General features: G+C 49.8%; 1 protein-coding gene across 5 annotated transcripts in view; it reads right to left on the bottom strand.

Annotated features, from left to right (window-relative positions):
* BCAR3 (BCAR3 adaptor protein, NSP family member) overlaps window positions 1-14,146 on the bottom strand; it is a 143,839-nt gene that overhangs the window by 14,544 nt on the left and 115,149 nt on the right. For 3 of the 5 annotated variants that reach the window (XM_021920931.2, XM_003892216.3, XM_003892217.4), the window contains 3 exons: window positions 12,361-12,803; window positions 6,781-6,884; window positions 4,746-5,398 (listed from right to left, as the gene is read on the bottom strand). In XM_021920931.2, coding sequence (XP_021776623.2) covers window positions 4,746-5,398; window positions 6,781-6,884; window positions 12,361-12,803 — 1,200 coding nt within the window. Of the gene's footprint in view, window positions 1-4,745; window positions 5,399-6,780; window positions 6,885-7,727; window positions 8,539-12,360; window positions 12,804-14,146 lie in introns of those variants that run through there. The other 2 variants (XM_017944820.2, XM_017944818.3) reach the window with 2 other exon arrangements.

The raw sequence follows: 14,146 nt of genomic DNA on the forward strand, positions 1-14,146 counted from the left end.
TACTTCTTCCACTGCCTTGGAGGCTGCTGCACGGACCCAGGAGACCCCGATGGGGGCCCGGCCCAGCCCTCCTCCCAGCCGCAAGGGCCTTTCTAAAACGCCATGAGATTGCCTGGCTCCACTTGCTGGTTCTGTTGCCCTGGGCATAGAGGATCAGATCTGCACCCAAATCAACTGTAAAGTGCCTTGAAGGCAGGAAGCAGAAGCAGAGACTTAGAAACATTGAAGGAAAGACCTGTGAAGCCCTCCCACAACCCACCCCAACTCCATCTTCTACCCACACAGAACAAATCTGCTGCAAACCTACCCCGCTCTCCATGGCTTTTGACAACTGAGTCTCTGCGCATGTGCGTTGTCTGCCATCTGCAAGATGCTTTTGGTGTTCCTCTGGCCAATGACACAGCCTTCCAAACTCATCTTGGACATCTCCGCCCCATCTCCACACCCCACTCCCCGTTCAAGGCCCTGCCCAGAGGCCCCACAGCTCCTGTGCCTTCCCCAGCAGGGCGTTTCCCACCTGGGTCATGGTTCAAGGTCCTGCATCACTGTCCCTCCCCAGCCCACCCCCACCAAATAGCAGGTGCTCCAAGAACAGAGACCACAAGCTGCCCTGGCACACAGGAGGCGCTCAGTCAAGGCTGAATATATAACCCGGATAAACACATCGTGCTCACTGTGGGCTAGGCAAGGTGCCCAGGGCTTTTACTATATTAGTATCTCATTTAGTCCTCGCCAACCACCTGGGTAGCTGTACTCCTTACAGACAGGCAGAGAAGGGGAGGCTGTTCAGCTGATGTGGCAGAGGCAGGATTCAGGCTCAGTTGGGCCAAGCACTTCACTACTGAACCTCACTTCTAGCTACAGGCAAAGACCTTGTGCATGGTGGGAGAGGCTCAGTGGCTCCTAACCAGGCCCTTGGGGGGTGGGGGCATGGACACAGCAGGGCAGGGAGCCTGGAGGGCTCTTAGGACCACCCACTGTCCTGATGGCCTATCTGGGCATCTGCCCTCATGGCTGGGAACCAGCACGCAGGACCCAGATGCTAGCCAGAGCCTGCTCTCAGCTTCCGGGTGGCCCCGTCTGGGCTGCCACTGCATCTGGGGTGGGAAACAACAGATTGTGTATTTCCCTCTTAGAGATGCTGATTGTGCCTGCTTGGAAGTCAGTGGTTCCAGAAGATAATATGGAAATCGTGGTCTGCTCTTGAGAGACAGGGAAGAAGGAAGTTTCAACATGGCCCTGCCCTGGGGCTGGTTGGACAGAATCCAGGCTGGCTCCTGCTCGCTGCCTGGGGAGCCCATCCAGCCCCCTTGTCCAGGGGTGCCTGCAGGCAGACATGGGAGTGAGGCCCCACTAGGAGGACAAAACGTGCCACAGCAAGCCAGGGAGACTGCATTCTTCAGTTGAGACCATCCTCGGGGTCTAGTTTCATGGCTACCAAAGGTAGTGGGCAGGTCCCAGACCTCCTGCCAAGGGCAGGCGGGCAGGCAGGCAGGCATCTCTCCTCCACCTAGAGGATCATTAAGCCCTGCCCAGAGTCACAGGAAGCATTCATTCCCCTGGGAATTGGGCTGTTCTGTAAACCCAGGCCTGTTTCTACAAGGAGCTTCCTCCATGGAGAACCCACGCAGGTTCATACCAGGCCAGAGTCTCCCTCCTGGCCCGCTGACATGGTTCTGCTCTCAGATCCAGGGCCCAGTGTGCCTGACAAGAACAGAAATCCTCAGTACTCTTACCTCCCAAACAGGTTAAGCTCGCTTTGAAGTGAGGTCTAGATAACTCTGCTAACTCCGCAAATTGCGTGACTACCTGGGAGCACTGCCCGAGGTCATCCGGCCAAAAGTGCAGCAGGCCCTTGTTCTTCCAGTGCAGCCCTGGCTCTCTTCTCAGGGCCTGCCCAGCAGAAGTGCACCCTCAGCCCCACCTCCCAGGCCTGGGCAATGAGTTACTCTGGTTTCTGAGTCATCCCTCAAGTTCTGTTGTCAGCAAGGGCCTTGTTTACTCCAGGATGGCCAGCAGCTGCCTAAAGTTCCTCAAGCCTGTTTGGGGGAGTCCTCCATCAACTTTGGCACTCCTGCAGGAGTGCGCTGAGACTGGACTTCTTGCCATGATTCAACACATAGGAAGGAAAACCCCGTTCCTAAATAAGCCCTGACATCTGAGGCTAATTGACTTCACTGAGCTACAAATAAAAAAGGGCTTCAAATGCCCAGGAACCAGCCTCTTCATATGAAAAGGTGGACCGAGCCCACCGTCGCCTGATACAGCACCTGGTGTCTAGAATACAGTCAGCCCTCCTTATACGTGGCTTCTGCAACAGTAGATTCAACCAAAGGAGGATCAAAAATATTCAGAAAAAAAAAAAAAAAGCTGCATTGGTATGAAACATGTAGACTTTTTTCCTTGTCATTATTTGCTAAACAACGCAGTATAATGGCTATTTACAAAGCATGTATATTGTATTAGGTGTTATAAGTAATCTAGAGATGGTTTAAAGTATACAGGAGGATTGCATAGGTTATATGCAAATACTATTCCATTTTATATAAGGAATGCAAGCTTCTGTGGATTTTGCTAGCCACTGAAGGGCCTAAAACGAATCCCCACAGATCCAAAAAAGTGACTTAATCTCTCTTCAGGATGTGGTTGCTTTGGGACCACCTATGGACAAAAGTCACTCACATGTAAAATAAATGTTTCCTGCAAAAAAATGGTGATGGGCTGGGCGCGGTGGCTCACATCTGTAATCCCAGCACTTTGAGAGGCCGAGGCAGGCAGATCACTTGAGCTCAGGAGTTCAAGACCAGCCTGAGCAACATGGCAAAACCCTATCTCTGCTAAAAATACAAAGAGTTAACCAGGTGTGGTGGCATGCACCTGTGGTCCCGGCTACTCAGGAGGATCACTTGAGCCCGGGAAGCAAAGGCTGCCATGAGCTGCGAACGCACCTCTGCATTCCAGCCTGGGTGACAGAGTGAGACCCTGTCTCAAAAAAAAAAAAAAAAAAAGGCCGGGCACGGTGGCTCAAGCCTGTAATCCCAGCACTTTGGGAGGCCGAGACAGGCAGATCATGAGGTCAGGAGATCGAGACCACCCTGGCTAACACGGTGAAACCCCGTCTCTACTAAAAAATACAAAAAACTAGCCGGGTGAGGTGGCGGGCGCCTGTAGTCCCAGCTACTCGGGAGGCTGAGGCAGGAGAATGGCCTAAACCCAGGAGGCGGAGCTTGCAGTGAGCTGAGATCCGGCCACTGCACCGCAGCCTGGGCGACAGAGCAAGACTCTGTCTCAAAAAAAAAAAAAAAAAAAAAAAAAGGTGACGGTGTAAATATTTAATCACGTGGAAAGACAGTCACCTTGGTCAATGAAAGGTTCAGGGTTTGGAATAGTGTGTAGAGACCTGTGCCATTTCTGCAGCAAATAGATATTATGCATGCAATTATTTACACCTGTATATTTACAGAGAAAAAAATAATGTTTTTGCATAAACCAAATGCTGACAATGGTGATCTCCAGGAAACTGGATTTGGTGTGATTTTAATTTTATCTTTTAATCTGTATTTTAGAATTCTTTTCTTTTTGAGACAGGGTTTTGCTCTTGTTGCCCAGGCTGGAGTGCAATAGTGCGACCTCGGCTCACCACAACCTCTGTCTCCCAGGTTCAAGCAATTCTCCTGCCTCAGCTTCAGAGTTACTGGGATTACAGGCATGCACCACCACGCCCAGCTAATTTTGTATTTTTAGTAGAGACGGGGTTTCTCCATGTTGGTCAAGCTGGTCTTGAACTCCTGACCTCAGGTGATCCACCACCTTGACCTCCCCAAGTGCTGGGATTACAGGCATCAGCCCCCATGCCCAGCCATTTTAGAATTTTTCTAAATTGAGGAAGGATTATTTTTAAAACGTAGCTTTAAAGATGTTTATACTAAAGATCATTTTAGTAATAATTATGTAATGCATAAGTATAATGTAATAAAAATAACCAAGGTCTGCTACTCCAGAAACTACATTTTCATCTACAGTCTACTCTCCTATAGCTTTGGCTTTACCAGTTCTGATGGAGCTGAGGCAAGGGGGTAGTTTTTTTTTTGAGACGGAGTCTCGCTTTCTCGCCCAGGCTGGAGTGCAGTGAAACCATCTCGGCTCACTGCAAGCTCCGCCTCCCGGGTTCCTGCCATTCTCCTGCCTCAGCCTCCAAGTAGCTGGGACTACAGGCACCCGCCACCTTGCCCGGCTAATTTTTTGTATTTTTAGTAGAGACGAGGTTTCACCGTGTTAGCCAGGATGGTCTCGATCTCCTGACCTCGTGATCCTCCCGCCTCGGCCTCCCAAAGTGCTGGGATTACAGGCGTGAGCCACCGCGCCCGGCAAGGGGGTAGTTTTTAAATAAGCACCAGGTGTGAGAAGAATTCTGTTGCAGCTGCTGACGCCAGCAGGGATGGGTGGGAGAAGAGGGCGGCCCCCACCCACGGCAGCAGCCTGCCATCCCTCTGTCTGAGATGAATTTTATAAGCTTCCTGCTTGGGCAAAGGTTGTCCCAGCTTGTGGTTCCCACCCCTTAAATAAATTCCCATGCTGGTGTTATCTTCGGACTTTCCTATGGGCAAAGCATTTAATGGGTGAGGCAGAGTGAGGCCAGACGGATACTCTCCTTCCAAACCTACAAAAGCCAGAGGAGCACCAGGACTACCAGCTCTTACCAAACCTTGAAAAGCCAGAACAGCGCCAGGACCCCCAGCTCTTACCCTGCAGTCCATGCTCAGTATGTGCTGAGCGATGACCTTGGGGTCGTTGTTGGTGAACAGTTCTTTTGCACGTTTCACCATTGCTGTTTCCAGGGGCTTATTCTCAGGGGGAAGGAACTTTGACTCAAAGTCATTGGGCCTGAAGGAGGAGACAGTCTCCAGGAGGGGCGCCACAAACTCGCCCTTGTCCCACTGCCCCTTCTCCGTCTGAGCTGCCGCAGGTTCCCAAGGTCTTTCCCTGTCATCATCATCAAGGATCAAGTAGTTGATGCCAGAGTTCCGGGGACCTAGTGCCCCATTCTGCTTGGCTGTGAGCAGTTCTGTGGGGCTTCCCTGGGCACATAAAGGTAGCTTTGCTCCCCTGCCGCAGCCTGTGGCAAACGCTGGGTTCAGTTCACAGTAGTTGGCCTCTGAGTTGAGCCAGGCAGAGGGAGACGAGGGAGCCTTGAGGAACGGCACCTTGCAGGGCTTAGGAGGCGGCTTAGGGCACAGTTGACTGTCTGATCCCCTCAGCGCCTCCCCAGCCCTGGCGTCTGAGGAGACCCTCCGAACAACTGCTGGGCTCAGGGCAGGCTCACTTCCCGTCCTGAACACGGGTGAGTTTGGGCAGGGGCTTGTGTCCACACCTGAGGACTGAGGTGGCAGCTTGCAGCCTGTGGGGGATAAGAAAAGGTCAGAGAAAGCTCATCTGTGTGGAGAATATAAAACAAACAGAACCAGAGCGGCGGCTGCCCGGCCCTCCGTTCATGCCCGTGGGTTTCAATTTTCATTTTCATTTCCAAAAGAAAAGTCAGTGTGACTGTCCCACGCCCAGTCTCACGGAGTCTACAGCGTTGTGAGGGCTGGGCTGGGCTTGCCCCATCCCACACTCCTGGGTACAATTCGAAATCCCAGGGACTGCTGACACCTGGGCTACAAACGTTGCTGTATGGTCATAGAAGGCTTGGACAGTCAGAATGATAAAATATATGAGTGAGGAGGGCACGAATAATGTAATCTTGCCCTAAGAAACAGAAGTCGTTAGCCACCTAAAACGCCACTGTCAAAGGATGGATCCCAGCCAGCTTCCAAGGGAGAGCTGGAGACAGGGAAGGGAGAAAAGACATTGGCGTAACCCACACGGAAGTAGTTTATGCAGGGGTATTGGGAAAATCCCTTTGTGGTCCCAGGGAAAGTCAGTTACGAAAATGATGAAAAACAACCCCCCGTCCTACAAATGTAACTGCTTGGTAGGTCTCCCCACACCCCATACCTTATCACTCTTCCGGCCTTGAAAGCAGAATGGAGAGGAAGGGGAGTTGGCCTGGACAGCTGTTCTGCCAAAAGCCCCAGGATCCACCCACCCACCCGGGAAAAGGGAGTAGGCTCATTTGTCATGAAGTCTACCAGTTTTCTTTTTTTTTTTTTTTTGAGACGGAGTTTCGCTCGGTCGCCCAGGGTGGAGTGCAGTGGCCGGATCTCAGCTCACTGCTAGCTCCGCCTCCCGGGTTCACGCCATTCTCCTGCCTCAGCCCCCCAAGTAGCTGGGACTACAGGCGCCCACCACCTCGCCCGGCTAGTTTTCTGTATTTTTTTGGTAGAGACGGGGTTTCACTGTGTTAGCCAGGATGGTCTCGATCTCCTGACCTCGTGATCCACCCGTCTCGACCTCCCAAAGTGCTGGGATTACAGGCTTGAGCCACCGCGCCCGGCCGAAGTCTACCAGTTTTCAAATGGGCTTGAATCAGAAAACCTGGGTTCAAATGCTGGGTGATTCTGGACAAGTTACTTAACCTGTCTGTGCCTCAGTTTCCTCAGCTGTCAAATGGCAATAATCATGCCTACTCTGAAGGCTTGCTACTAGGCCTAAAAGCTGGCATACAGTGTCTAGCTCAGCGCTTCCCAGCTGGATATAATTCTGCAAACCCATTCCCCTTCAGGCTGCAAGCTGAGGCAAGTGTCGGTTTCAAATGAGATGACTAGATGGGGCACGGTAACAGCTTGAAGGAAACCAGGGTCACACTGACGTTCTCCCTGAAAATTCCCCGAAACATACCAATCGGCAGGTAGCTCTCTGACTGGTGGGCTTTGAGGGACAAGGCTCTTCTGTCCTGCATGTGATCCAGGCAGGCTGGCTGGCTACCACTCTTTTCTTTGTTTCTGAAGCAAAAGACAAATAGGACGGAAACATGTATTAAAGTGTAAACTAAAACCTTTAGGCAATGCCATGGGAACTTAAACAAAAAAAAAAAACAGAAAACTGCTCGGAACGAGAGTGCTACAGCATACCCTAAAAGTATAGGAATGTCTGCTGGAGAAACAAATTACTGATGGGGTGATTAATATATGACTGCGTGTGCTCCATCCCCCTGTCCCCATGACCAATGCAGCTAAGTCCTAGGATGCCTCCCCTGGGCCGTTCCATCCTGTTGAACAGAGTAGGGTAAAAGTTTTACGATACTCCCCGGGAAAATCTGATGAACTGGAATGTGGACTTTTAACAGAGCCCAAAATTACTTACAGGCCCGGAGGGAATGGCTTGCCTAACTAACATGCATTTTCCACATGCTCCACAGTGTTACAGTTAGGAAGGAAGCTGTGGGGAAACTTCCATTTTGGTGCAAATCTCAGCATCCCCCAAATAACCTGCAGGACTGCCTGGGGAGGCTGCCATCCCCAACCTCCTGGCTGCTCTGGGGGGACCCCCCACACAGCCTCCTCCTGCTGAGCTGGGAAAGGCACCGGCATGGTCACCAAGCAGCAGTTGGGAGGCACGCTGCGTAACCACACAAGGAAAAGGTGGAAGGTAACTTTCAACACACTCGCTGTTATTCCTTCTGTCCCTTTCCAGCTCAAATTGGGAATTTCTCCAGCACCAAGTACCAGAATCTCCCTAGCTAGAGACGGAGGCACTGCACCAGCCAAGTTGTCATGAACTCTAATTGGCCTTCCCATAAGCACAAAACATTCTTATGTTACAGAAATCATGAAGTTCTTTCCTACCTTTACAAGCACCAAAGAAAAAACAAATCAAAACACCCCCAAACTCCGAACAACAGAGAAATTCCAGCAACCTTTCGAAGATAAGGCAAGACCGAGGGCAGATTACAAAAGGAAATGACTCCTGAGAAGTGATATTGAAGCAGTGACCACTGCGGCTGGACTCCAGGGGCCAGAACGGCAGGGCTTGGAATGCAACCTGCCTGTGAACACACACCTTTGCCCAGGGCAGGCCACCAGCCAGCCAACTAGCAGGACCCACGTCAGGGCAGGTGGCACCTGGCCAGAGCTGCATAAGGGAGCCAGCCACTGAAGGACCTTGGGGCAGGGCAGCAGGCCATAGGCCATCTTTTCCCCTCCTCCCACTTAAACATTTCTGGGCGTGCTGCCTGTACAAAGTGGTGACAAGTTCTAGGAGGATCTGCATTCCAAAGGGCAAACAGAAAAGTGGCTCTATTAGGCCTGACTTGTTGACTTAGAGACTTTCTTAGTCTTTTTTTCATTTCTTATCTTAGAAAGTTTTTAAACTAGGCTCATTCAGGGCCAACTAGAAGGCCTTCCCCACAGCAGTGGTTCTGTTATCTTGCCGAATACACTCCCACTCTGTGCATGACATTAATTCCCTGTTTCAACCATTCAGCAGCCAATCCCTCCCAAAGGAAACAGAAGAAAACGTACCCCTTGTAACACTGTAGGGGATCTCAAGTCTAATCCTATTACTATGAAAAGGAGGATTTCTAAATATCAGATCTTGCCTCCCTCCTTGCAATTGCCCTGATTTTTTTGTTTGTTTGTTTGGAGACAGGGTCTCGCTCTGTTGCCCAGGCTGCAGTGTAGTGGCATGGTCATGGCTCACTGCAGCTTCAACCTCCCAGGCTCAAGCAATCCTCCCACCTCAGCCTCTCGAATAGCTGGGACCACAGGCACGTACCACCACGCCCATCTAATTTTTATATTTAAAAAAATTTTGTGGATACATAGGTGTATATATTTCTGGAGTACATGAGATCTTTTGATACAGGCATTCAATGTGAAATAAGCACATCATGGCGAATGGGGTATCCACGCCCTCAAGCATTTATCCTTTGAGTTACAAACAATCCAATTACACTCTTTATTTTAAAATATATAATTAAGTTGTTTTGACTATAGTCACCCTATTGTGTTATCAAATAGGTCTGATTCTTTCCAAATTTTTTTGTACCCATTAACCATCCCCACCTCCCTCCCACCCCTGACTCCCTACCCACTACTACCCTTCCCAGGCTCTGCTAACCATCCTTTTTTTTTTTTTTTTTTTTTTTGAGACAGAGTTTCACTCTTGTTGCCCAGGCTGGAGTACAATGGCGTGATCTTGGCTCACCGCAACCTCTGCCTCCCAGGTTCTGGTTCAAGCAGTTCTCCTGCCTCAGCCTCCTGAGTAGCTGGGATTACAGGCACGTGCCACCATGCCCAGCTAATTTTTGTATTTTTAGTACAGACGGGGTTTTACCATGTTGGCCAGGCTGGTCTCGAACTCCTGACCTCATGATCCACCTGCCTCAGCTTCCCAAAGTGCTGGGATTACAGGTGTGAGCCACCGCATCCGGCCCACCATACTTCTACTCTCTGTGTCCAATAATTCAATTGTTTTGACTTTTTGATCCCACAGATAAGAGAGAACATGTGATGTTTGTCTTTCTGTGCCTGGCTTATTTCACTTAACATAATGATCTCCAATTCCATCCATGTGGTTGCAAATGACAGGATCTCATTTTTTTATGGCTGAATAGTACTCCACTGTGTATACGCACATTTCCTTTATCTGTTCAGCTTTTGATGGACACTTAGGCTGCTTCCAAATCTGAGCTATTGTAAACAGTGCTGCAACAAACATAGTGCAGGTTATCTCTTTGATATATCTCTTTGATTTCCACTCTTCTGGGTATATACCCAGCAGTGGGATTGCTGGATCATATAGTAGCTCAATTTTTAGTTTTCTGAGGAACCTCCAAACTGTTCTCCATGGTGGCTGTACTAATTTACATTCCCATCAACAGTGTAAGACGGTTCCCTTTTCTCCACAATCCTCACCAGCATTTGTTATTATCCGTCTTTTGGATTAAGGCCTTTTTAACTGGGGTAAGGTGATATCCGTTATAGTTTTGATTTACATTTCTCTGATGACCAATCATGTTGAGCACCTTTTCATATGCCTGTTTGCCACTGCAGCGGCATGATCTCGGCTCACTGCCTCCTGGGTTCAAGCAATTCTCCTCCCTAATAGCTGGGACTACAGGCATGCACCACCACACCTGGCTAATTTTTGCATTTTTAGTAGAGATGGAGTTTCTCCATGTTGGCCAGGTTGGTCTTGAACTCCTGACCTCAGGTAATCCAATTGCCTCAGCCTCCCAAAGTGCTGGGATTACAGGCGTGAGCCACCGTGCCCAGCCCATTTGCATGTCTTCTTTTGAGAAATACCCATTTCTCAAAAGAGCAAATCTTTTGCCCATTTTTAAAATCAGATTATTAGATTTTTTCCTATAGAGTTGTTTGAGCTCCTTATATTAATTTTCATATTTTTTGTAGAGACGGGGTTATGCCATGTGGCCCAAGCTGGTCTCAAACCCCCGAGCTCAGGCAATCTGCCCACCTTAGCCTCCCAAAGTGCTGGGATTACAGTTGTGAGCCACTGTGCTGGGTCTGAGTCTGACATTCTGCTCCCCTCCAGATAATAATTATCACGAGCATTTCCCTAGCACCTCCTATGTGCCTGCACTGTTCGGAGCACTTTGCATATATTAAATCATGTACACCTCACAAGCTCCATCTTTCCAGATAAAGAAGGTGAGGCCCAGGAAGGTCAAGTCGCTTGCCCATGGTTGAACAGTTACCCAGTGTGGAACCAGCATTTGTGCCTGGCTACTGGGTCCCCAGCCAGATGCTGACTAGCATGTACCAGAGCCTCCAGGCAGCACACAGCTGTCATCTGCATTCCACACAGAGTCCTGTATTTTCCTCCCAAAGTTTTGCAGTATAGAAATGACAGTTTGTGACATTTCCTCATGGACCAAAAAGAAAACCAGTGAGTAGAATAAAATATGTTGGTTTATGTGCATAACATTAGAAGCTGGGAGACGGGTCAGGCTGCTGTGTGACTGAGGGGCTGGACTGGATCTGTGTTCTTATGCCTGCCTTTTCTCTCGTTTCCTTTCCCAGTGCTTTTAGATAATATGCACAAAGACTCTGAGCTCCATGAAAGATCGGCCCTATACAAATGCAGCCCACCATCACTGACATTTGACAGCTGCGGGCCTAGGATCAGGGAGGTTTTGAAGCCCTGATTTTCCACCAAGTGCCCTGAATCCTTCTCTTCCCCCATTCCCTGCGATTCAGAATACAGCCCCCATGCTCTCTGCATCTCCTGTCTTAGACATCTCATCTGTTCTCATCAAGTGAACCACCCTTTCCATGTGGACCAAGCCCTAATTTAAGTTTTCAGCCCTAACTCATCGCCTGGACCCCAAAACTGCTGCTGGACTCTGGCACTCAACAAAACCACAGTCTTCCAGCTCAGATGAAAAAGTGTGTTTTGGCCGGGTGCGGTGGCTCAAGCCTGTAATCCCAGCACTTTGGGAGGCCGAGACGGGCGGATCACGAGGTCAGATCGAGACCATCTGGGCTAACACGGTGAAACCCCGTCTCTACTAAAAATACAAAAAATTAGCCGGGCGTGGTGGCGGGCGCCTGTAGTCCCAGCTACTCTGGAGGCTGAGGCAGGAGAATGGCGTAAACCCGGAAGGCGGAGCTTGCAGTGAGCTGAGATCCGGCCACTGCACTCCAGCCTGGGTGACAGAGCGAGACTCCATCTCAAAAAAAAAAAAAAAAGAAAAAGTGTGTTTTATCTTCCACAGTGCCCTTCCTCCTGGTCACTCCTGTGGTCTCCAATGTGCCCTCCTCTGACTCTACCACGTGCAGAAGAGTCCTGGGAGGCCAGGCTCCTGCATCTCTCAACTCTCCCTTCACTCCACTCCTGCAGCCAGGGCCCTCCATGACTCAGTAACTGGGTTTCCTGTTCCTGTCTCACTCCTCGCCCCCAGTACATCGCTGTCCATTTCTATTCTTAGGACACCATGTTCACTATGCTGAATCTGTGCAGCTCCCTCAAAGCCCTGCACCTGGCATTAAGGCCCCCATGATTTGGCTGGGGCTACCTCCCTAAGCCGACTGCTATGGGTCCCTTGCACAGACTCTTTGTTCCAGCCCCATCAGCACACTCACTCCAAGCTCTTCATGGCATTTTCTGTCCCTACACTTATGCCCATGCTGTGCCTCCCACCTGGAACACCCCCTGCCTTTTGCAGCATCTATCCAAATTTCCCCCAGCCATCAGACCAGCCTAAGCCTACCCCCTTCACAAGGTCTCCCCTGTAAGTGCCCCCACAATCCTTCCTCAGCTCCTGTACCATTCATTGCTGGCCCTGCTCGGCTAGGAGCTGATCGTGCACTGCCTCATGACTGCTATTCCGCGAACAGTCAGCATTCCTATTAACATCTTTTATTTCTCTGTTCCATGATGAATTCTTCATCTGCCTAACTAACCTTGGGCACCCCCGGCGCCCCTCACAGTCCTGAGGAGGAGGCCCTGACCTACCTGAGGAGGTTTCCCCTGGGCAAATTCTGCTCTCGGGCCTGGACGCCACCCATGGTGAGGCTCAGCCTCTTGGTCACGTCTGGCCTTCCCTCGGTGAGGCTGCCCTCCCGGGCCTGGCCTGGGGAAGTGCCATAACGCTCCTCCAGGCACCGCAGTGGCACCGTCCTGTTGATGGGCTGGAAGATGATGGCGCCACTCTGCTGGGAGATGGGCCGGCGGTTGCCCACGTAGCAGCGCACCAGGCCAGGGATGGAGTCGAAGCTCTCCATCTCGAACTGGTACTGCACGCGGCTGTAGGCCTCGCTGAGCCGCAGAACCGTCCGGTTGATTTTGAAGTGCTGAGCGAGGTTCTTCCACTGACAGGTCAGGACAAAGTTCCCTGGGCTGGACAGAGAGTCACGAACTAGGAAGTCGCCATCTCGCTGCACAAGGTTTTCCGACACCTTTGGGACAAAAAGGTGAGTGAGGGGTAGGAAAGGCAAATTCACATTCCTTCTAAAAGCTTCTGGCTACCCACTTCTCTGGGCCAACAGAAGACAATGCTACTATGTCTCTTCTTGGGCCAGTTCTTTAGTTTTTCAAATACCAAATTCATAGGAGATCCAATCATTCATTCAAGAACTGTTCATTGACCACCTACTCGTGCCAAGAACCACTGCAGGCTCAGGGGATGCGGTGGTGACAGTGGCACCGAAGAGCCCAGCTTATGGAGCTCCTGGTTTTGGTGGGAGCTTCTGTTTGAGTGAGGATAAATAACCAACAGCTATGCATGCCAGTTGTAAGGTCAGGGAAAAAGTGAACCAGGAAAGGAGGCAGGGAGTGCTGGGGAGGGGATGAGGGCTGTCCAGTAAAATAGGGTGGTTGGGGAGGTGTCACAAGAACATGATGTTTATACGGACCTGAATGACGTAATGCAACAGGAAATAAGAAATGAGGAAACATGTGCCTGGCAGGCCTGATTTTCCCTCCCCAACAAGTGGAGTGAGGAGAAAGAAGGTATTTGTTGGTGTCTAGAAGTTGTCCTCGGGGCCCTCTCCTAAGATGCCCCTCTCCAGGCCTGGCCAATAGGGAGGAGGACTCTGCATGCAGGACTAGGGTATGGATTCTGGACACACCAATTACTGGCTAGGAGGCCTGGAACAAAGTCAGGCTGGGGTCCATCTTACAGTTACTATGAGGGTTATGTATTTGTATACATAACATATGCAAGCGCTGGAACACGGTGGATGCTCAAAAATAGTTAACTAGCATGATGCTGCTGCTTATAGCAACTGGAGAATTTATAATGTGGTACAGCCTGGCTGTTCCTGTAGCCTGACCACCTGGGTTTGCATCCTGGCTCAGCTGTATGACTCTGGACAAATTACATAATCTCCTTGTGGCTCACTTACATCATCTGAAAAACACAAATGATAGTATTACCTACGGAATGGCTATAAAGATTTAAGGGGCTAAAATGTTAGCAATAACTTGTTATTATGGTTATGGTTATAGTGTTCAGTTATCCAGTTTGGAACGATTTATCACTGAAAATTAATACTCATGGCTAGTAGTAAACAAATTTGATGACCATGATAAGGAGACGGACAGTGGTGATAGTCATCAGTTTTATAATTCTGACAATTTTTCTGGGACATTCCAATATTTGATCAACAGTATACTTCTGCTAGCTCAAAAGAGTAGGCTACCATGGTTACTTTAAAATTGCATCTTTGCCTTAAAAATGTTTTCACATAGAAATTTCATTTCTTAGAATTGAGCCTGTGAAAATAATTGTAGGTATGAA

Source organism: Papio anubis, chromosome 1, assembly GCF_008728515.1.
Source record: "Papio anubis isolate 15944 chromosome 1, Panubis1.0, whole genome shotgun sequence".
Classification (NCBI taxonomy): Eukaryota; Metazoa; Chordata; class Mammalia; order Primates; family Cercopithecidae; genus Papio; species Papio anubis.